This window comes from Notechis scutatus, chromosome 3, assembly GCF_049901735.1.
Source record: "Notechis scutatus isolate UNSWTSFEM ecotype Mainland chromosome 3, rNotScu1.2, whole genome shotgun sequence".
In the NCBI taxonomy this organism is placed as follows: domain Eukaryota; kingdom Metazoa; phylum Chordata; class Lepidosauria; order Squamata; family Elapidae; genus Notechis; species Notechis scutatus.
In genome coordinates this window covers 200032648-200057167 of record NC_142011.1, presented here as the reverse complement: position 1 = coordinate 200057167, position 24520 = coordinate 200032648, and the positions used below count along the sequence as shown (strand labels likewise).

Below are 24520 nucleotides of genomic sequence, written 5' to 3'. Positions count from 1 at the left end.
CACAAGTCTTAAAGTTGCCAAGTTTGAAGACCCTTGGTCTAGATGGTCACCTATCTGAAATGGTATAGGTTCTCCTGCTTGAGGAGGGGGCTGGGCTAGAAGATCCCCAAGGTCCCTTCCAGCTCATTCATTCTATTCTATCTCTGCTTACTGGAGATGAATGCTTTTCAAATTTGACAGCTCTTAAGGTATGTGGAAATGGGACACAGTGGCTCAGTGGCTAAGACGCTGAGCTTGTCGGTCAAAAAGGTCGGCAGTTTGGCCATTTGAATCCCAAGCACCGTGTAATGGAGTGAGCTCCCATTACTTGTCCCAGCTTCTGCCAACCTAGCAGTTCGAAAGCACATAAAAATGCAAGTAGAAAAATAGGGACCACTTTGGTGGAAAGGTAACAGCGTTCCATGCGCCTTCGGCGTTTAGTCATGCTGGCCACATGACCACGGAGACGTCTTCAGACAGCGCTGGCTCTTCGGCTTTGTAACAGAGATAAACACTGCCCCCTACAGCCAGAAATGACTGGCACATATGTGTGAGGGGAACCTTTATCTTTATATTTAAGATGTGTGGACTTCAATTTCCGGTATCACCCAGCCATCATTCAGTCTACACATCTTAAAGTTGCTAAGGTTGAAAAACAATGTCAAACACTAACTTGGTTCTCCTCCCTTAGTATCTATTAAGAGAATAAACAAAGTTTTCAGAGGTATCCACAGAGCAGTCAAAAAAACTTAAGATGGTGGCCACAACCATGTGATCAATAGTCAGGTCTTCAATCATATAGTTGTGATCATCATCTTGACTTGTTGATCCTCTTCCTGTAGACACTCGAGCAAACCCTACAATGCTAATTCTTCCTTCAGTAACTCAATATTTACTGGACCACCACCATTTGACGTTCCTCTAGAAAAATCATTTTTCTATTATTTAAATTATTTTAAAAATAATATTTTTTAAAAAAAAATTTAACATACTGGATTGTGCAGCCAGCTGGATGGCATAATCATTCCCTGCCAACAGTATTTCTGCAAAAGTGCTTTCCAGTTGAGAAAAATTACTCCAAAGGTCTTGGCCTCTTAACATGGACACTTGGCTCATTAAAAAGCTTTGTCCGAAAGGAAAATGAGAGCTGTTTGACTCCTGAATAAGTTGTTCCACCTTGTTAACAAATTCCACAGCTTCTCGTTTTGCAGATTCACATGTTCCAAGACCTGCAAGAAGACAAAAAGTTTGCTCAGAGTGTGGCAAATCTGGAGGAGGGGAGGAAGAGGAGGGGAGGAAGAGGAGGAGGGGGGACAGGGAAGAGGAAGGAGGAAAAGAAGGAGAAGGAAAGAAAGAATGGGAAAGGGAAGAGGGAGGGGGGGGACAGGGAAAGGGAAGGATGAAAAGAAGGAAAGAATGAATGGGAAAGGGAAGAGGGAGAGGGGGAGGGGAGAGGAGGGAGGAAAAGAAGGAGAAGGTAAGGAAGAAGGGTAAAGGGAAGGGAGGAGGAGGAGGAGGAGAATGTAGCAAGAGAGATGGGAGGAGGAGGAAAAGGCAAGGGAGAAAGGGAAAGGGAAGAGTAGGAAGAAGGAGGAGGAGGAAGAAGAGGAAAGGGAAGGGGAAGGATTCAAATAAAAGAAGATGAAGATGATTTTTACTTTGCCTGCATATTAATTAATGGGCAACAGAGACATAATTATTATCTCCCATTCAAGTCTGAGTTCCATTTATTTATTTGTTTGTTTGTTCATTCATTTAGCCTGGTGTTGCAGCAAGCAAGGAATAAGAGTCCCTCACTAATTTCAGTTCAAGTTCAGTGTGATTATCTGGCTCCCAAATAAAGAGTACCAGTTTATTCATTGATTAGTGTTATAATCCCATCAAACAAAAATAATAGTAGTGAAGTACAGGGTCTAATTCCAGGCTAAAACAGATAAGGAAATATAGTAATATAATACATACATGGTAAATATAAAGAATCAGCCTTCGAATAAATATTTTACCTTTACGCGAGGCCCCACTTTATTCAGTATACAGGTTCAAAGCTGAACTGCCTTAACTACTCTGTTTCCCTGAAAATATGATCTACCCTGAAAGTAAGTCCTAGCTTGATTTTTTTTACATGTGTGCCCAATATAAGCCCTACCCCCAAAATAAGCCCTAATTAAGATCCCGTCCATTCCAGAGTGGACGGGTAAAAATTAAGCTAGGGTGGTAACGGGGGGTTGCAGCTGCCCTACTACTTACCTTTGGACAGTTGTAGCCAGGCCTTGCACACCCTGACATCTACCTCGCTGGCCCATTTCTTCTGCAGCCCTCAAGGCTGGCAAGACTTTCCTGAAGAGCTCCGTCGCTGATAAAAAAAAAGCTCTGGATTGATCCAGAGCTCTGTTATCGGCTGCACAGGCCTTCAGGAAAACCTTGCCAGCTGCAGAAAAAGTTATTGAAAACTCTGACAGAGAAAAGGATGCCGGGGGTGACGCACGCAAGTGAGATTAGACAGTAGATGACATCCCCCGAAAATTAGACCTGATACTTTTTATGGTGGCAAAGATATATGTGTGTGTGTGTGTGTGTGTTTTCTGAGGTTCTTGCGGGTATTTGTATGTGGATCTTTGGTTATTCGGGTTTTCTCCTGTGTAAAATTGGAAGTATCTAGGCAACGTTTCGATGAAGTCTCATTCATCATCTTCAGGCTTGTGTCTTCGGCTCTGTGCTTCTCAGAGTAAAGAATTGTACAATGACGTGGGAAAATACCCGAACAAAGCTGAATACCATACATGTAAGTGCCCGCGAAAACTTAAGAAAACAAATATCAAACCTCTACAGGGAGGAAATAAACAGCCAGATCAAAACCTATGAGAAGCTGGAAATTAAAAGAGCAGGAATACTATGTGACCTCATAGCAGAGACAACAATGCAACACCAACCTGCTTCAAATTAACATTTCATCACAGCACAGCAGCTACTAAACGTATCCTAAAAAGAACTGAAATGGCTCTACTCAGGAACGAGCTCCACAGAAAGAGATTCCAATTGGATCAGTTAAACAAAGATTTGCTAGCACTACACCTGGAATTGAGCAGCAAAATCCACCCTCTACTTTGGGACAAGATAAAACAACTTACAACTTGGAGAGCTGAATCTGAAACCACTTACAAAAATGATAAACTCTTGAAGAAACTAAAGAAATTAGAACATGACAAGAAAGCCCCCAACAACTCACAACAACACCTGAAACAATTAGTATATAACGTTTCCAACAGAGAACTCACCAAAACAGAAACAGATGTCCTAACCAAAGGATTCAATTATGCCATAGCACCCAAAAAAATCCCCACAGAATCCATCATCAGGGTCATATTTTCGGGGAAACACAATATAAACTTAGCAGTTCTGCTCACAATATATAAATTGGAGCCAGGAAGAAATAATGCAATCTGAGATTCAGATCCCAGTGGGCTGTTCTTTCAAGTAGGAATGTTAAATACCTAAGCTTAAAACTGGCTTACCATTGCCACTTGCAAATAATTATGCCCAATTCCTCTTGTATTTATTTAAAATATTTATAGGCAATTTCTCAGATTGTATAAATGTCTCAAAGGACTTCATTAGCCTTATATAAAAGGAAATGTTAACTAGTCAAAGCAACTTAGAAACCTTGCATTTGGAGAACTAAATGAATAAAAGCTAAAAGGGAAAAAAGAAGGTGGATTTTAGAAAAGGCCCGCTATCCACCAGTGATAACGGCTGATGTTTTATAATGGGAAAAGATTTTCCACAAAAACCCATTCCTCTAGGGAAGACTCTATTAATGGTCGTTAATCTTTAATTTAAAAAGAAATCTTGGTTTAGTTTAACCCAGATTTGTTCACTGAATAACAATGGCCAGGCTCACACAGAATGCTAAACCATCATCCATGGACTACAAACTAAGCCTAGGGCTATACATAATGGAAAACTAAAACAAAATGAATGCATGGCTTAGCGCAATGTTAATCACATCATAAATGCTTCACTAGGCTGAGATTTTGTTCAATCCCGTCAAGACGGGATCAACCTATTCTCCAAAGCAACTGAAAGCTGGACAAGAAGCAATGGGTGGAAACTAATCAAGTAGAGAAGCAACCTAGAACTAAGGAGAAATTTCCTGACATTTGGAACAATTAACCAGTGGAGATATTTTTTTTAAAGAAAGGTTTGGGCAGCCATTTCTCTGAAATGGTATAGGGCAGGGGTCCCCAAACTTGGCAACTTTAAGACTTGTGGACTTCAACTCCCAGAATTCCTCCTCCAGTCATGTTAGCTCAGGAATTCTGGGAGTTGAAGTCCACAAGTCTTAAAGTTGCCAAGTTTGGAGACCTCTGGTATAGGGTCTCCTGCTTGGTGGAAGGGGAGGTGGACTAGAAGACCTCCAGGGTCCCTTCCAACTCATTTATTCTGTTTTGTTATTCTTTCTATGATTCCATCAAGCCTCAAGAAATTCTGGAATGGTATTAGGATCTCCTGCCATGGGACTCGGAGACCTCTAAGGCAGGGGTGGGATTCAAAAATGGCCATGGTGGGTGTGGCCTACCACAACTTCCGGGAGGGCCATTTTTTGCCTTCCCGAGGGTCCGGAGGCCTCAGACAGGCCTCTGGGAGGGTGAAAATGGCCTCCCACAGGCTCTGGAAGCCCACTGGAAGCTGGAAAAAGGCCCATTCACCCAAACCGGTCCGAACTGGAAGAATCCCACCCCTTGCTCTAAGTCCCTTTCAACCCTATTATTTTATTTGTTCTGATGTTTTGTCACAGGAAGATCTGGTGACTGGCTCAAGTTACTTACAAGTTGGAACTTGGTTTACACTGGCTTGGCTTCCTTGCATGCGTCCCTTTTCGTCCACACACCAACAGTTGCGAAGATCAAAATGTCCCAAGGGGATGCTAAAATCACTGTAAGATCCTGGATAATAGTTAAGCCGACCTTGAAGAAGCTGCCAAAAGGTGAATGGGTCCAGTAAAACATTCTCAGAGGATTCTAATGTTTTGCCCTCCAGCAGCTCTCTAGGAACAGCTTCCAAAGATGAGTATTTGGAAAATACTGGGAACATATTCTGGCGTCCCGCAGCATAGAGTATGTTGATGAAATCTTCAAAGTTTCGCTGAGACCTTGCCTTGTAGTCTAGGAGTACGTTAGCCAAGTCAGTGATGGTAAGCACATTGTTGTTGTTGTTCTGAGCATCCCATCTTTGGTACCATTCAAATGCCTGTTCAGGTGGACCATTGCATTGGACTGGCCTCCACTGACCATCCAGACTACACTGAGGTACATAAATGCTGGACAGTTGAGTCAGAGAAGCGGGATTCAATAGAAACTGCTTGGCAGATCTTAGAAAAGCTTTACCAGCTGCAAGATGGCAGTCAGTTGGACCTAAGAAAGAACCAACTTGATAAATACAAAGTCAGTAGAACAGGTGTTTTATAATAGTTGCTCTAGCACAGGAATAGCAATAGCACTTAGACTTATATACTGCTTTCCAATGCTTTCCAGACCTCTCTAAGCGGTTTACAAAGTCAGCCTATTGCCCCCAACAATCTGGGTTCTCATTTTACTGACCTTGGAAGGATGGAAGGCTGAGTCAACCTTAAGCCTAGTGGGATTTGAACTGGCAAATTGCAGGCAGCTGGCAGGCAGCAGAAGTAGCCTGCAGTAGTACACTCTAACCTCAGCACTGCCAAGGCTCTTAAGAATAAACTGAAATGGCCGAGTTTAATTCATTTTAATTAATCAAATCAAATCAGCTTCATTATAGTCAAAGACCTGAGACCAGAATAAATAAAAACACCCAATGCATATGCCTAACTATGCTATAATAGCAATCCATAAACTGTGATGCTCGTAGTCATTAAATACTAAAATGCAAAACAACGTAGTAATGCAAAAGAGTTTGCTACAGTAGTTGTGTAAAATAATTAGGGTGGATTAATCACCTGTTTCCGATGAATCCCTAGTGCTGCTGTGCAGAATCTAGCCATCTGCTTGGTAATCACCATCTATTTGTCCTTAAAGGAGGGCTGTGAAAATATCTAGAGACCCCTCACATCCAGGACATAAATTGTTTTAACTTCTATCCTCAAAATGGGCATTTTATAGGGCACCGCACACCAGAACAACTAGACACAAGGGCAGTTTTTCTCCCCCCATGCCATCACTCTGCTAAACAACTAATTCCCACCACACTGTCAAACTATTTACTAAGACTGTATTACTATTATTCTTCTCATCCCTCCTATTGCCTATTTCCTTTTCTATTTATGATTATAACTTTGTTGCTTGTATCTTTACAATTTATATTGTTTTATTTAGTTTCCTAGCATGATTTATGTTGATTGCTTATTTAGTATCCTACAACTACCACTAAATGTTGTATCTTATGAATGTATTTATGATGACTATGATCATGATTTATCTTTTATGTACACTGAGAGCATTTGCACCAAGACAAATTCCTTGTGTGTTCAATCACACTTGGCCAATAAGGAATTCTATTCTATTCTGTTCTGTTCTGTTCTATTCTATTCCCTGTTCTATTCTATTCCCTATTCTATTCTATTCAGAATAAGAATTCTATTCTATTCTCTTCTATTCAGTAGCCATTGGAGATAAACAGTATCAAAATGGCCAGTATACCTATAGATTATTAGGACGATATGGTTTTTTTTTTTTAAATATCTATAGAAAGAGCATTGAAGGAGTTTTAATTATTTCATTAATTGTTCAGCTAAATTTAAGATTCCATTTTAAATCCTCGTAGGCTTAAAAGATAGACCTGGTAAACTCAATTGAAGATCTAAACTTTTTTTAAAAAATAAATGTGACCGTGCTTATATTAAATGCATTTATATAAATTTATGTCTTCGGACAGCAAAGGGGATTAACAGGCAAGTACTGGAAGAAATCACATCAGTCATGTCACTGGAAGGCAAAAGCCACAAAACTGGATCTCACTTATTTTGGCCATGACATGCGGAGGAATTCTATGGAGAAAGCGATTATGCTTGGAAGAGTTAATGGAAAAAGGGAACCAGGCCTCCAAAGAACACGGTGGCTGGACACCATCAAAGCTGACAACAGCCAGAGCATGGAACAACTTCAAGAAGTAGTTATGAGATACAAGGCATGACATTATACAATTATGCAAGGCATAATTGTAGAAGCATTTCCTTTTTCTCAAAGCTGGATGAAAATAATTCATATTTATGACAGTTGCAGTGTCCTGGGATTATGGAATCACCTTTTATGACCTTCTGACACACAAAGCCAATGATGAAGCCAGATTCACTTAACAACCATTTTATCAACTTAATATAAAAGAGCCCCGATGGCACAGTGGTTAAAACACAGTATTGCAGCCTAATTCTGCCCACAGCTTGGAGTTTAATCCTGATGGGCTCAAGGTTGACTCAGCCTTCCATCCTTCTGAAGTTGGTAAAATGAGGACCCAGATTGTTGGGGGCAATAGGCTGATATTGTAAACCATCCAGAGAGATCTGTAAAGCTGTGATGACCCAGGGTGTGGCACAAAGGCAACACAGTCAGATAAGCAATAACAGTCCCTTTATTATCTCCAACTTTGCCCTCAATGTCCAGGTTACCTTCTGGCTGAAGACAAACTCTCCCAGGAATAGCTGACTACAGAAAATTAAGTCCAAAACATGAGCAACACAAACTGTAACTTAAAGTCCAAACAAGCCAAACTGAAGTAATTAGTTTGGCAGGGGCAGGAGCAAAAATTTCAGACTTGAAGGCACAGCAAAACTCACATGGTTGGGAAGACACCAGGAACATAGATAAGCCACAACAACATAGGATAAAGTCACGTTTGCTCCCAGCAGCTGCCATACTCAGCCTGCCTTTCTTATCAACTGTCTTCCCAGCTGTGGCTAATGAAGGGAATCAGGGCCCTTTTCTCCCCTGTAAGCCTCGCAACCCACGTTGCTCTCTTCTCCGTTCCTCCCTGCGTGTCCTAGGATGAAGAGAGGGTGGGCTTGGGTCTTCCTCTGAACTCCCTCTCCCTCATTGTATCTCTCCCCTGCTCTGCCCAGCCGGACTTTGCCCTTCCCCAGCCTCGTCCACAGCCAATGGAGCCACACTCCCATTCTCTGTCAGCTGTCCGGCTTCCTCCTCAGATTCAGACTCTGACATAAAGCATTATGGGGTAGTATATAAGTCTAAATGCTGTTTGCTATATGTTGGGGACACTAAAAACTGAAAAGTGAGAGTTATTTGAAGATGAGTACGGGACCTCATGCAAGTAGCAATGTTCTATTTTCTTAACTGGGAGATCATATGCTGCTATTCTCATTAAGTTGCCATCTGGTAGGCAGGTTCTACAAAAATCAGCACCAATGTTTCCACTTTTAAAGAAACCAAAATTTGGGGATTTGAGTGGGTTTCTCAGAGAGAGAGAGAGCATAAATATTTTCTAGACCTAGCAGACTTCTACGAAGTTCTTCCATGACTAGCTTTGCATTCTAAGCTCTATGTATTCATATTTTCATCATCCCTCAACATTAGGAACATCTCACACAAAAAACAACAACCAAAACAATAATGCATGTGAACATGTGAAACTTACATTGTATGGGGTCTCCAGAATTGGTATTTATTCCTGGAACAGGTGTGCCTTCTGAATTGACACAGAAACAGTTTTTCCCATGGCACTGGACTGGCAGGAATTGGCCTTCTGTGGTGCACGAAGGAACAAACATCTGAGATCCTGCAGGCTGGTCTCTAATTAAGAGTTGCAAACTGGCCCTTTGCTTTTCACACAATGTGGGGCACCGTGGGTTTGTCCCTCGTACCCTGGATCCGGGGATTTCTTTCCCCCTTAAATCTACGCACCAACACTCCCCTCTCTTACACTGAATCTCCTTGTAGTTCCCATCTTCAGTACAGTCTGGCACAAAGACATCATTGTCTTCTTCTGTGCAGTCTCTTGCTTTCAACAGAATCGTCACCACATTGCCTAAATCTTTGGTGACACTTTCTGGGACAGAAATCACATGCTGCAGAAAAGTGAAAAACTCTGGGGCTTCAAGAAGAGAAGCAAGGAATTTGACGGCATTCCGATTGTCCTCTAAATTGACCGTTCGACCAAAACCGTCGATGAGAGATTGGCTCAGATTAAACTTCTCCTGGGAGCTTCCCTGCAAAAGTTGACCAGCCAGTTTACTGAATCCGCTTCTTATCCCAACCTGCTGGAAATACTTGTCCAAATTAAATTTGCTGTTTGGGCCAAGGGCTCCCGTAAAGTTAAACTGGACCAGATTCTTCAAGAACATCCCACCGAAAAGGTTTTCTTGGAATCGCTTGGGGTTGTTGGTAAATCGTAGAGCAACCTGAGCAAGTTCTCGTGAAGGAAACATCCCATCAACCGCTTCACCAAGGAGGCTTGCAAATGTGAAGAGCTGAGTGGCGCTGTTTCCCTCGGAGATGGAAGGCAGCTCCGTGGAACCCTCAAAAAAGTATCTGAATAAAAAGGGACAAAATCTTGAGGAGCCAACTATTTTCCCCGGCTCTTGAGTAGCAGAAAACAAATTGTTACGACTGAAATGTCCAACGGGGCCATAGAAAAGCCTGGACAGAGATACTAGTCTCTCAGAGACACAGGTGGGCGCCTTGTCTAGAGAAAGGAAAAGATAACAGAAGATTAATTATTATGAAGAATGCAAGAAGAGGCCTGAGACTGGTTCATGCCAAGGGCTCATCGAGACCAGCATTTGGTGTCACATAGTGGCCAAGAAGATTTCTCAAAAAAGTTCACTAGCATCAATGTCAGGTGCCAAAAAATCAGGACCATCACTTAAGTTCCAGCATAGAAGATGTATTTGAGCCTATACACAAAAATCTAGTCAACTAAGGCCTAATGTTAAACTGACATCAGATAAGAACCAATAGAATCCAAGAGGGGGTTGGACTTAGACCATTTGTGGGACTGTAATGATTCTAGACTGACAACACGTTTAACTCCGCCCCCTGTCTGTCTGCTCTTCTCCTACAATGAAACTTCTTTCCATTGATGCTGCCCAGCACCTGATATTTAAAGTAAATTGCTTGTGATCAAGGAGGCAATGAGACCTTAAGATTAGCAGCCATTAATAACCTATCCTCCTTGAATATATTTTGTTCTCTTCAAAAACCATATAAACCGGAGGTCGTCCCCAAAAGATGGCCCAAAATTCCATAAATAAAAATCTGCATTGTATTACATAGAACAGCTTGGCTTTCTTGGAATTTTGTCTCAATACTCTCATCAACCTAATGAGAAGAAGAGGGGGGGAAAAACCTTTATCTCTCTATATTTTAAGAACGTAAGAATAACTCTGTTGGATCAGTCCAAGGTCCAGCATCTTTGATCATTGCAATTGGTTAGATCAGGAGTGTCAAACTGAAGGCTTGCAGGCCAATTTGGCCTGTGGAGTGCTTAGATCTGTTCCAGGGGGCCACCCTGGAAACATCGGACCAGTCCGCGGTGCCTTTGCCAGCAAAAACAGAGCATGCAGCCCTCCTGAGCTCCATTTTCATGGCACCAGGGTTGCCGGAGGCCATCGCAGCCAAAAACAGAGCTCGGGAGCCTGTTTTCTCTGGAAGAGCTTTTGGGCCACCACAGGAACCCATCACATAAGTGACGTCAAGTTGGCCATATCCACCCTGGCCATGCGCCCTGCCCTGCCGCCCCCTGAGGTCAAACATAACCCTAATGTGGCCCACAATGGAATTGAGTTTGACACCCCTGGGTTAGATGTTTTGGGGGAATTCAGAAATGAGAAATTCACTGCTATTGCATTGCAATTGATATTTGATATTAAGCTAGGAATGAAAATCCTTGATGAGCATGTTTCTGGCTTTACCTACCACAGATTGGTTGCTTTCCTCTCCTTCTTGTTCCAGGGATCTCCTGTCCTCTGTTGTCGACACACCAACATTCTCCATTAAGTTGACATTGCGTTGGCTTGTAGGCACCATTATCTTCACACAATGGTTTATAATCCTCCTCAAAACGAGTGGCAGTGAAATACTCTATTTCACACTTGGAAGGGCCTTCAAAAGAAAAGTAGAACAGAACCAGTTTTCATTCACATGTACATTTGTTCCAGTGCCTGGCAAATATCCTGAAAAATCGGTCTAATGGAAAAAAATTCCAGAAGAAAAAGACTCGAACCAGTGGGCTCCTGAAGGATTTTAATTACACCGGTATTGATTTGCCTGTGCTCTGTATTCTGCATTTTTACTGTTGATCAGATAGGTAGGTAGGTAGATATTATAGATATATATATACATAAAATGATATAAATGTAACAATAAATCAATAAAAATAAGAATGATCCTCTGTTCAACTACTATGGGTAGAATAGAAGTTGGGAGAAGAACCATCTCATTTCACAAGCAACAATGCAGATAGTCCTTGACTTACAACCACAATTGAGCCCAAAATTCTCATTGCTAAACATGACATTAGTTAAATGACTTTTGCCCCATTTCGCCACCTTTATTGCCACAGTTGTTAAGTGGCAGTTGTTCAAGATAGTGACACGGTTATAAACTGATTCTGGCTTCCCCATTGACTTCAATTGTCAGAAGGTCACAAAAGGGGTTCACATGGACCTGGGACACCGCAACCGTCATAAATGTGAGTCAGTTGCCAAGCATCCGAATTTTGATCATGTGATTGTGGGGATGCTGCAATGGTTGTAAGTGTAAAAAATAGTCATAAATCATTTTTTCGGTGCCGTTGAAACTACTAAAGGTCAGTAAACAAATTAATGTAAGTCGATTAGCTGTAGATGTTGACCTGCCTTCTTTGGATTTGTGTTCTCTAAACCCGCAGAACTGTATGCTACATAATGTCAAGCTTCAAAATTTGCTTTTGCTGTTTCAGCCATTTTCAATACTCAACTTGACAACAACCCAAGGGGGGAGGGAGAAGAAGAATGGAATGTACTTTCTCGGCAATGAGACAACAGTCATGGGAACCAAGGACATGTGTTTGCCAGAGCCAAAAAGACTTTCTCATAAGAAGATTAAGAAACAGAATTGGACAGTGTGAACTGGCCTAATAGGGGAGGGAGAATCTATACTTTAACTATATGGGTTTGCGGAGGAAATAGCTAGATCTAGTTTTGCTTTCATATGTGCCGAAATGATGCACTCAATAAAGCTTTGCTTGAGAAGTTTGTCAGTCAGAACCTTGACACATACATCTGAATCTTCCAGTTGTTGCAAGTTGTACTCCCAGGAAACGTCTCTGTAGGATCCTATACATGCTACTTTCAGCAAAGGTAGGAACTGGTTCCAGCGATGCAAAAACTGTGTCGTACACATTTTCAAGCAACATTTCCAGACCTGGGAAAGAAGAGAACATTTTAGAAGAGCATCTTCAACAGAAGATTGCTCTTCTTCAGCTATCCAAATCTTTTTTCTTCATTTAATTAAGTTATATCAAATGGTCCTTTGGACAGCAAAGGTGACCAACCAGCAAGTACTAGAGGACATAACAGCAGATAGGACACTAGAAGGCAAAAATCACAAAACTGCATCTCATTTACTTTGGCCATATCATGCGGGGTGGGTGGGTGGGTGAGTGGAGGGAGCAATTTTGTTGGGAAGATTCCATTTTAAATCCTCACAAGCTTAAAAGATAAACCTGGTCAACTGGATAGAAGATCTAAACTTTTTAAAAAATAAATGTGACCGTGCTTATATTAAATGCATTTCTATAAATTTATGTCTTCAGACAGCAAAGGGGTTTAACAAGCAAGTACTGGAAGAAATCACACCAGTCATGTCACTGGAAGGCAAAAGCCACAAAACTGGGTCTCACTTGTTTTGCCCATGACATGTGGAGGAATCCTACAGAGAAAGCGATTATGCTTGGAAGAGTTAGTGGAAAAAGGGAGCCAAGCTGCCAAAAACGTGGTGGCTGGACACCATCAAAGCTGACACCAGCCAGAGCATGGAACAACTCAAAGAAGTACAGCAAGATTGTCTATGGAGATTCTCAGTCATCCAGGTCATGGTTGTCCCAGAGATGTTTTTTCAAGAGGCAACTGAACTTTCTTGGTTTTTCTTTGAAGATGTTTCATTTCAGCTCTGCTGAAGAAGTTTCTTGGATGAGAAGCGAAATGTCTTCAAAGAAAAACCAGTAAGTCCAGTTGTCTCTTGAAAAAGCGCCTTTGGGATAGTGCAAGGTTGGAAGATTTGGAAACATCTGGTCCATAGAATCACCGGCTTAAGGTTGACTCAGCCTTCCGTTCTTCCAAGGTCAGTAAAATGAGGACCCAGATTGTTGTGGGCAACAGGCTGACTCTGTAAACAATTCGAGAGTGCTGTAAAGCACTATGAAGCAGTATATAAGTCTAAGTGCTATTGCTATTAATGTATTGGCTCACAAAAATGCTTTCCTTGGCACAATCAACATCTAGAATTCAATGACGTCAAGATGGTGTTCAATCCAACCCAAACAGTTGTCTAACCTCAAGTCCATTTTACTACTGATGGAAAGCACCTACATTTTGTCTGGATTTAAGTTTTGCTTGTGTTGCTTCATCCCAACCTGGAAGAGGATCATGGCTTGCATGATAGACATCTTGGATCTCTTCTTCTTCCAAAACAGATTTACTTTTTGCTAGGCAAAAAGTGTCAAGTTTTCACTTTTAGGAGACTCCCGCAGGTAGACTCACCTGTATCTTCTAGTTCTCTCCCAAGGCTGTCTGCACAGTAACAGTATCCATTGATTTCAGGGAACAAATTTCTGAAGGAACTAAATGTTAAGAACGCTTTGGGGATCCTGAAAGAGAAATCCAGCTATTAGAAAATTCAGTATATGAGATTTTCCAGTGGTGGGATTCAACCGGTGTAACAACCAGTTCACCCAAACCGGTCCATACCAGCTGAATTCCATCCCTGGTCCAAAGTATCATCATTGATAGTCCAGATTACCTCCACTTATGGGGCTTTTACCCGAGCTAGAATGTCTTCCTATCTTCCTCAATGGCAGGACTAAGCACTAAGCATTGCAAAAAGTTCTTCTTACCTGTTAAAATGATGGATGAGATCGAAGACCATCCTATTGGTTGTGTTGACAAATTTGCATTGGACAGGCAGGAATTCTCCATCAGTTGAGCATTGTGGGGGGCTCTTTTCTCCAATGCCATGCAGAATGCGGCGGTCTCGAATCTCACACTGGCCTGGACCTGACAAGCAAAAATATTGCTTTTATTCCAGCTTCTTTGTTTAAGAAAAGCAGTTGTCAGAACTTTTCAAAGCACTTTCAGAAGAGATTTTCCGCCCATCCCATATACATTGCTCATTCTCATCTCTTTACCAAGAAGGTCAATTTTTTTCCATCTATTTCTCACTCTGCTTCTCTAACTTTGAGGAGAGAAAGGATGACTGATGGGTTGAAAAGATAATGATGGGAAGGAAGGAAGGAAGGAAGGAAGGAAGGAAGGAAGGAAGGAAGGAAGGAAGGAAGGAAGGAAGGAAGGAAGGAAGGAAGGAAGGAAAAGAAGGATGGGAGGGAGGAAAGAAAGAAGGGAAGGGAAGGAGGGAGAGACGGATGAAGGAAGGAAAGAAGAAGGGAGGGACAGATGAAGGAAGGAAAGGAAAGACAAGGAAAGGAAGGAAGGGAGGAAAAGAAGGGAGGGAGGGGAGGAAAGAAGGAAGGAAAGGAAAGGAAGGAAAGGGGAGGGAAAGAGAGGAAGGAAGGAAGGAGGGAGAGACAGAGGAAGGAAGGAAGGAAGGAAGAAGGGGGAGGGAGGGATGAAGGAAGGGAAGGCAAGGGAAAGAAGGAGGAAGGGAGGGAGGGAGGAAGGAAGGAAGGAAGGAAGAAAGGAAGGAAAAGAAGAATGGGAGGGAGGAAAAAAGAAGGGAAGGAGGGAGGGACGGATGAAGGAAGGAAAGAAGGGAGGGATGGATGAAGGAAGGAAAGGAAAGGAAGAAAGGAAGGAAAAGAAGGGAGGGAGGGAAGAAGGAAGGAAGGAAAGGAAAGGAGAGAGGGAGAGAAAGAGAAAGGAAGGAAGGATTGATGAAGGAAGGAAAGAAAGAAGAAGGGAGGGAGGGAGGGAGGGAGGGAGGGAGGAAGGAAGGAAGGAAGGAAGGAAGGAAGGAAGGAAGGAAGGAAGGAAGGAAGGAAGGAAGGAAGGAAAAACAGACACTGGGAGTTGAAATAATAAAACTCTATTTTGAATTTTGCTCTTCGGCTCTTCAACTACTTTTGCAGAACACTTAACCTATTTTCTGCATTTTACAGTACTTCAAAGTAAGAAGAAAGTCCAGAAATATTTCACAAGAAGAGTTCTCCACTCCTCTACTCGTTATAGAATACCTTATGCCACCAGACTTGAAATTCTAGAACTAGAAAACCTTGAATTACGCCGTCTTCGGTCTGATTTAAGCATGGTATATAAAATCATACATTGCAATGTCCTACCTGTCAATGAATACTTCAGCTTCAACCATAACAACACAAGAGCACACAATAGATACAAACTCAAAGTTAACCGCACCAAACTTGATTGCAGGAAATACGACTTCAGCAATAGAGTGGTCAATGTCTGGAATACTCTACCCGACTCTGTAGTTTCTTCCCCAAACCCCAAAAACTTTAACCTTAGACTGTCTACTATTGACCTCACCCCTTTCCTAAGAGGCCTGTGGGGCGTGCATAAGCGCACCAACGTGCCTACCGTCCCTGTCCTATTGTTTCTCTTATTCTTTTATTTTTCTTATATGTACCCATTTCATGTATTCACAACTATGTATACATTTATACTTATTATCTTGTAAACAATTGGCAAATCAAATAAATAAATAAATAAATAAATAAATAAATAAATTCCTTGAAACGACTTGGTCTGAAGATTGTACTAAGCCAGAAAAAGGAAGCCTGGTTACAACTAATTAGGTTGATGATTATTCTGCCAATGCAATCTTGGTATTTAAAATGCCTTGGTTTTAGCATGTTGTGAAAACAGACAGCCTCTGAATAATATCACCCCTTTCAAATGTGCCTCTCAGGCTTTGTTGGAGGAAAGAAACCCGCATTCTTGATCAGTCGATTACAGAACTCGCTTAGAGAAGTCTTCAATTCTTTCATTCCCCCGTGAAAGAGAGAAAGAAATATTTCTCTCTGTTTCGTCCATTGTGCCAAAAGGCCACCTCTCTGAGGCCTGGAGCCACAACCGTGAGATCATTTTCTTAAAATATCTAACACATTATCTCCCCATTATTTTAGAATAGAAAAGAATAGAAAAAAACAGAGTTGGAAGGGACCTTGGAGGTCTTCTAGTCCAGGGGTCTCCAACCTTGGCAACTTTAAGACTTTAAGCTAAACTGGCTGAGGAACTCTGGGAGTTGAAGTCCACAAGTCTTAAAGTTGCCAAAGTTGGAGACCCCTGTTCTAGTCCAAACCCCTCCTTAGGCAGGAATATATTTTATCTATTTTGGGTATTAAAGGTAAACCAGTCTCAATTAGAACGTAGAACGACAGAGTTGGGAGGGACCTTGGAGGTCTTCTAGTCCAACCCCCTGCTCAGACAGGAAACCCAGTGATGGCTAACCTTTTTGTTGTTGCATGCGCACACATCTCCCACATGCACCCCGCCTCCCACGCATGCATGGCAGATACCAGAAAATCAGCTGGCTGGTGGGAGGTGTGAACGCATGTGCAGTAGAAGTGAGCTGGGGTAACGGCTCACGTGCCCGTGAAGATGGCTCTGCATGCCACTTCCGGCACGCATGCCCTAGGTTCGCCATCACAGCCCTATACCATTTCAGACAGATGGGTATCCAGTCTCTTCTTTAAAACTTCCAGTGTTTCTCAGCTTCCTCCTGCACATTCTTATCCGGATGAAAGCTTCTTTGTGGCGGCCATTGCTGACTGCCGCTCCACCGCTTTCGGAAAAGGGAGTTAAGCCAGCTGAGGAGGGAGGTTGCGATTCCCCCGGACCCCTGCCAGATTTCCCCTGTCTTCAGTTACCTCTACGGGGTAACTATTAGCCCCCAAATCTGGCTGGATCGGGGGCACTCCAGCGGCGAGCGCAGCAGAAACCGCGCACGATCGCGGATTCCTGCCACAGCCGAAGCCTTGCAAACCGGTTCTCCTTCATTCTAAGTTGCTCTCTCTCCTTGATTAGTTTCCACCCGTTGCTTCCTGCCCTGCCCTCAGGTACTTTGGAGAACAGTTCGACTCTCTCTCCTTTCCTTTTTGTGAAAGCATTTTTTGGAAATGGATGTGCAAAATGTTTCAGGGTAGAACCAGGCTGTTTTCAAAACTTAACAGTTGGCAAGGCATCTTTGAGCTGAAGTTGGAGGAATGTTCCCCTTAGGGCAGGGGTCCCCAAACTTGGCAACTTTAAGACTTATGGACTTCAACTCCCAGGATTCAGCTGGCTGAAGAATCCTGGGAGTTGAAGTCCACAAGCTTTGCTGGATGGAGAATCCTGGGAGTTGAAGTCCACCACAAGTCTTAAAGTTGCCAAGTTTGGGGACCCCTGCCTTAGGGAGATGAGTTTGGGTAGGAAAGGAACTCTCGTGACTACATCTAGTTTAAATGCCCAAATTATGTTTTGACTAACGACTTACATTGCCTTGGTTTTCCTTTCTGCCTGGTCCCATAAATCTCCATCCCTTCGCCGTCCACGCACCAGCATTGTTCCACAGCCAAGTCACACTGTATGGGGTCAAAGTCACCCGAATCCAGACACTGTGGTATGTAGGCAGTTTCACTGCTATTGATGTAACGGCTGACCAGAATCTGCTGCTTTTGAAGCTGGCAGAAGGACAAACCTACAGCAGGAAGAAACATGAAGTACGTTTAGCTGCCACCTCGCTCTTGCTTGTGTTTCGCTACCATACAAAGAGAGTCTGCCATGAACTCTGGGGAGGGTGGATGAGAGGAGGATATTTGGGGGGAAACGAAAGTATAACTTCTGCATCTCCCTAAGATTCTGCTTCAATTAAGAATTCCAACAATAAGGGGGAAATGGTGGGAGGGTATCTTGAAGCAAGTATGCTCTGGCAGTGCTCCCTACAATAACAGAATAACAGAGATAGAAAGGGACTTTGGAGATCCTTCTATGCAGAGGTCGCCAACCTTTTGGGCCTCAGGGACCATCAAACTTATAATTTTAAATCCTGCGGATCAGAGACCCTGGGAAAATCACCAAAAAAAGTCTGCAGGAAAATTCCCCACCCCATTTCCCTACCGATTGATCATTCTTCATTTGGGATTGCGGGATACCGTCTCCAGCTCCATTCTCAGGGGGACAGAGAGGGAGAGAGACTTTTAGCTTCATGCAAGGAAAGCAGCAGAAGCAGCAGAAATCTTTCTTTCTCTCCCCCAAACTCCGCCAGAACTGAGTCTTTGTGAGACTTGTCACGCCGGTGCAACCTCTTGGAGCAGAATGCCTTGCAGGGTCCCAAAGACTCATTTCTGGCAGAGTTTGGGGGAGAGAAAGAAAGACTTTTGCTGCTTTCCTTGCGTGCAGCCAAAAGCAGAAGAAGAAAGAAGCGGAAAGAAGCAGCCCGGTGGCCAGGCCAGACGCATGGGGCAAGTGGGGAAAGTTTCCCCCTCCTCCGCCCTTTCCCCCCTCCCCACATTACCTCATGTTGTTCGCAATGCAAATGATGGAAGCCTTGTGTTCCCGCGCAGCCTGGATTAATTGCTTTGGGGGGTGCTTTGGGGGTGACATTTCTCTGTGGACCACCAACATTTTCTCATGGACCACCAGTGGTCCCCGGCCCACTGGTTGGTGACCATTGTTCTAATCCAAGCCTTTGCTCATGCATGCATCCCTATACTATTCCAGACAAGTGGTTGTCTAGTCTCTTCTTAAATCATCCAATGATGGAGCATCCACAACTTCTGGAGGCAAGATGTTCCACTGGTTAATTGTTCCCATTGTTAGGAAATTTCTCCTTAGTTCTAGGTTGCTTCTCTCCTCAATTAGTTTTATAAGTCGGTTCATAAGATTTAGTTGATTCGGTTGGTTTAGATGATCAATCAAAATTTAGTTATTAAAGCAGTTGTTCTAGAAGATGCTGCTAAGAATATTGCTTATTAAAACATTCTCTATGTTGCGTATATGATTGGAAATCCTTTCTGTGACCTGCTTGGATTTGATTTTGATTAAAGCAACCAAAAATCACTTGTATCGTAAAGTAAAATAAAATAAAATAAATGTCGGCTATCACCTCACACTTGCTTGTGCTTCATGGTAATAATCTGCCGTAGACTCTGGGGAGGGAGGAGGGGAGGGGAAAAGCAAAAGTAAGTGCTCTATCTCCCCGAGATGCTGCTTCAAGGACACTTGGCTGGGACAAGAAGGCTGTCATGCCCCTGTTGGAATCTGATTCCAAGGGAGAGGTGGAACAGCTGACAGGGAGTGGGAGTGTGGCTCCAGTGGCTTTGGAGGAAACTGGGGAAGGGCACAGGCCGGCTGGGCATTCAGAGGAAGACCCAGGGCCACCTCCTCTTCATCCTAGGGCACGCAGGGAGGAACGGATAAGGGAGCAACGTGAGTTGCGTGGTTTACGGGGGGAGGAAAGGGCCCTGATCCCCTTCATTGGCTGCAGCTGGGAAGACTGTTTAAAAGGGCAAACTGCACTGAAGCCCAAAGATACTGGCATAGAATAAAAAAAATGGTTAGAGGAAATAACAGCGGAGCAAACTGAATTAAAACCAGAATCCTTTCTATTGGGGATATTGAATAGACAAATTTCTAAAAATGTCAAATATATAATACTGCACATTCTTACTGCAGCCAGAATAACCTTTGCGCAGTGTTGGAAACAAGCAGATATTCCAACAGAGGAAATGGTTATTCAGAAGATAACAGTCTGTGCAGAGATGGATAAGTTAACCTTAGCACTTAAGGAAAAAGAAACATCAGAATATTATAGAAGCTGGGAATGCTGGTATGACTGGATAGAACAAAAATAGAAAATATATTAGTAAACAATGTAAAATGTAAAAGAGGTAGTAATTATATATTCGCAATAAGATGTATTTGTAAATATATCACCAATATTGATAACAAACAAGGAACCATAGACTGTCGATAGTAGAATTGTTAGTTTTTAATCATTTTCTTTTTTCCTTTTCCTTTTTCTTCTTCTTCTGTGTGTTGTGTATGTGTTTGTTTGATATTTTGGTTTTATAATCAATAAAGTTTGTTTAAAAATAAATAAATAAATAAATAAAAGGGCAAACTGCACATGGCAAAGTTGCTGGAAGCAAAGCATGAATTATTCTGCTTTGTCAAGTCTTATCTGAGTTCTGGCATCCTCCCAAGTGTGTGTATTTCGTTATCTTTTGATGTCTTCAATCCCTTATCCTGCCCTGTCTCGTTAATTGCTGCAGTGCGGTTTGTGTTGGTTTTTATTTATAATTTATATGTACTTTGAGTTTGGACGGAATTTCTTCCCTTTGAAAATTGTTTTTGGGAAAGTTTTTTCTCCAGCCAATGATAACTGGACATTGGAGGCCAAGTTGGAGGAATTAAAGGGACTTTACCTATTTTTGTGACTTTGTTGCTTTTGTGCCACGCCCCGGGTCATCACAAAGGCAGCTGCATACTAACTTATGCTTGAAGTGACAATTCTGAAAACCTCTTGCTTGAACCTGATTGGTCATGGGGTGGTCAGTGATGGGAGGGAATTAGGGAGGGAAAAGTTGAATTTTGGGATTTGGCGCACAATTTTCAGTTCTAGCTATGCACTATTTGCAATAATTTGACTTCTCATAAAATTATACCGTTCTCAACAAATGGAGCCAAGGATCATGTCTATTTAAGTGGTAGTAGATCCTACAAGTTCCTATTTTCAGCTTTGCTATGTCATGGCCAAATGATGCTGATAATCTCCAAAGTTCAGTAAATACAACTCCTCGTTAAAAAAAAAAAAAAGACGCAAAGTCAGAGCAAGATGTTCTCTAAACATTTGAAAAGCATTTCACTTTCTGAGGAAGATATTTTCTTAAAGACCATAGTAAATGCTAAGTCCCTTGGAGTTAGAAGAAGCATTTAAAGGGAGATCTTGACTTGCGACCGCAATTGGGACAAGGTGGTTGTTAAGTAAGTTGTGCCTGATTTTATGACCTGATCTCCTTCAGAATCCCTGGCCATTCCCAAGGAAATGTACCCCATTGAGTAAGATTCTTGTAATATAGGTGACTAACAATAAACTTTCTGTCTGATATTATTCAGTGGTGGTTGCTGGTGGTTGTGGGTTACCTCAGCTGAGGCGTAGCAATCTGCTCTGCCACGGGAATCAGCTGAGCTAAGAAAAAACAGAATATAGGAAAGGAAAGAAATAAGACCAAGGGTGGGTGGGCAGGGATAGTCAAAATTTTCCCTACCGGTTCTCCGAACCAGTCAAAATTTTCCCTACCTGGATGCAAGAACCAGTCCAAACCGGCTGAATACCACTCCTGATGTTTGTGCATACATCAACTATTTTCTTTTCTAACATCCCACTGTATGTCCCAAAATATATCTTAAATGCAGGAAACAAGAGGTGAGTCTCTCTCTCTCTCATACACAAACACAGATGCAGACCACAATTTTTTGTGTTTTGAAACACAAGTTCACAACAAGGAGGAACTTACAAGTCAGAGACGATCCAGACTGTTTAGTCCCTGGGACCTCAATGCCCTTTTCATCTACACACCAGCAGGAAACCCCATTTTTATTGCACTGTATGTTCCTGGTGGACAAAAAAAGTGATTTCCAACATTATTACACTTTTTATACATGTACAGTATTAAGATTGACAAACCTTTGTAAGAAGCACCACTTATTTTCCAAATGTTAGCTCGTTCGCTGTTGCTTTGATCTTAGGGGGCGATGGAAGGAAGGAAGTGAGCCAATGCCTTTTTGAGCTGATAGCTTCCCTAAAAATTAAATCAGTGTTTCTCAATCTCGACAGCTTTGAAATGTGTGGACTTCAACTCCCAGAATTCCCGACTGGTTTGTTTATGGGCATTTCCAGATCAAAAGTATCTCAGGTCGCAGTTTAATGCAAGGGGCTCCAAATTTGGCTACTTTAAGACTTAGGAACTTCAACTTGCAGAATTCTCCAGCCGGTATGGCTGGCTGAGGAATTCTGGAAGTTGAAGTCCAGAAGTTTTAAAGTTGCCAAGACTGGAGACCCCCGGTTTAATGGATCAATATCACATAAGCTAGCCCTGGTTATACAGTATCTGGTACCTCTTAGGAGCAATGGTGGGATTCAAATTTTTTTACTACCAGTTCTGTGGCCATGGCTTGGTGGGTATGGTGTGGCTTGATGGGTGTGGCAGGGGGAGGATACTGTAAAATCTCCATTCCCGCCTCATTCCTGGATGAAGGTTACTGCAAAATCCCATTCCCTCCCCACCCTAGTAACCTGCTTTCCAGCTCCGTTCTCTTCTGCAGGGCAACAAAAGAAGCCCCAGCCGATCAGCTGGGACTCGGGAGGCAGAGAATAGATGGGAGCGGGGCCAGTCAGAGGTGGGATTTTCCAGTTCTCCGAACTACTCAAAATTTCCACTACCGGTTCTCCAGAACTGGTCAGAACCTGCTGAATACCACCTCTGCTTAGGAGGCCATGGCGATAGGCAAACTATGACACTTCAGAAATTGGAAATTGTGCCAACATTACCTAAACTGTCCATCTTCTGAGCATTGAGGGATGTAGTCTTCTCCATCACGAAAGGCCTTCTCCCGCCGAAGTTCACATGGACGAAGGGGCTGCGTTTCAGCCTCATACTCTACATTCAGAAGAAGGCAAAGTTATGGCACCAAATCCCTTCCTCTTATCCTAACCTCTCTTTTTGCTCTTTTTCACGGTTTGATCCCAAAGACTGGGAAAAGACACACAAATGAAAATGTGTTTTCAGGAGAACTGTTGTGCTCTAACACCCTGGTTTCTGTATTCTGAACCGTTAAAGTTCCCCTCACACATACGTGCTAGTGGTTTCCGGCTCTAGGGGGCGGTGCTCATCTCCGTTACAAAGCCGAAGAGCCAGCACTGTCTGAAGACGTCTCCGTGGTTATGTGGCCAGTATGACTAAATGCCGAAGTTGAACGGAACCCTGTTTCCTTCCTACTAACGGGGTCCTTATTTTTCTTCTTGCATTTTTACATGCTTTCCAACTGCTCGGTTGGCAGAAACAGGGACAAGTAACGGGAGCTCACTCCGTGACGCAGCGCTAGGGATTCGAACCGTCGAATTGCCGACCTTTCTGATCGACAGCCTCAGCGTCTTAGCCACTGAGCCACCTTAAAGTAAGGTACCTGCAAAGAAAGCGATGCTATTTACTTACCAAAGATGCTGGCCAGCACTCTCTTGTTAAAACAAAGAAGGGTGATGAACAGCAAGGACTTCATTTTGGAATGTCGGAGGACGGTCTCCCTCGCGAGGGAAAGGCCTCCAACCTGCACTCTGGAGAAGGTCTCAGCCGGTATTTTATAGCTGCTGCCCCTCAAATCAACCTTCACTTATGAAATGGAAGACTGGGCTCTCGAGGAGATTAGTGACGCAGGCCATTTCAAGAGCCATCGAGTTGGGTCACGCAATCAGCCCGCTTTGATTTTTCTTTCTCCGTTGCCCTTCTAAAGACTTTACACAATGAAAGGTGAGGTAGGATTTTTTTTTTTAAAAAAAAAAGCATACGGTATAAAGGAAGTCCTTGACTTACAACCGCAACGGGATCCAAAAATTTCCACGGCTAAGCGAGACCGTTGTGAAGCGGGTTTCGCCCCATTTCACGACCTTGCGTTTGCCACAGTTCTTAAGCGAATTGCTGCAGCTGTTGAATTAGTAACGCGGTTGTTAAGTGAATCTGTCTTCCCCATTGACCGTCTCAAGGTTACAAAACGGGATCAAATGACTGTGGGACACTGTAACCATCCTAAATACACAACAGTTGCCGGGATCTGAATTTTGATCAAGTGACCATGATGCTGTCATGGTTGCTAAGTGTGAAAAACGGTCCTAAGTCACTTTCCCCCCCAGTGTTATTGTAACTTTGAACAGTCACTAAATGGTGTCAGTTGAAGGACTACGTGTACATTTAAGACCAATAAATACATATTTACCTACCGGAATATCGAAAGAGGGACAAAACCTGAGGGACGAGTTAGTCCAGAGGTGGTATTCAGCAGGTTCTGACCAGTTCTGAAAAACCGGTAGAGGAAATTTTGAGTAGTTCGGAGAACTTGCAAATCCCACCTCTGACTGGCTCTGCCCCCATCTATCATCTGCCTCCTATTGAGTCCCAGCTGATTGGCTGGGTCTTCTTTTGTTGCCCTGCACAGGAGAACGGAGCTGGAAAGCAGGTTAGTGGGGTGGGGAGGGAATGGGGATTTTGCAATATCCTTCCCCTGGAGTGGGGTGGGAATGGAGATTTTACAGTATTCTCCCCTTGCCACGCCCAAGCCACACCATGCCACACCCACAAAACCACATAATTTTTTTTTTTTGAATCCCAACACTGAATTAGTCTAGAATCCCTA

At 42.9% G+C, this 24520-nt stretch overlaps 1 protein-coding gene across 1 annotated transcript in view; it reads right to left on the bottom strand.

Moving 5' to 3' along the window:
* Nucleotides 1-23392, bottom strand: part of TG (thyroglobulin) — a 168892-nt gene extending 145500 nt beyond the window's left edge. Inside the window, exons 1-11 of the mRNA XM_087960087.1 lie at nucleotides 23329-23392; nucleotides 22665-22773; nucleotides 21631-21728; nucleotides 17607-17810; nucleotides 14056-14215; nucleotides 13703-13809; nucleotides 12222-12365; nucleotides 10878-11063; nucleotides 8599-9645; nucleotides 4806-5390; nucleotides 972-1208 (exon numbers count right to left, since the gene is read on the bottom strand). Of these exons, the coding sequence (XP_087816213.1) occupies nucleotides 972-1208; nucleotides 4806-5390; nucleotides 8599-9645; nucleotides 10878-11063; nucleotides 12222-12365; nucleotides 13703-13809; nucleotides 14056-14215; nucleotides 17607-17810; nucleotides 21631-21728; nucleotides 22665-22773; nucleotides 23329-23392 (2941 nt within the window). The remainder of the gene's footprint in view (nucleotides 1-971; nucleotides 1209-4805; nucleotides 5391-8598; nucleotides 9646-10877; nucleotides 11064-12221; nucleotides 12366-13702; nucleotides 13810-14055; nucleotides 14216-17606; nucleotides 17811-21630; nucleotides 21729-22664; nucleotides 22774-23328) is intronic.
* Between the last annotated feature and the right edge of the window lie 1128 nt (nucleotides 23393-24520).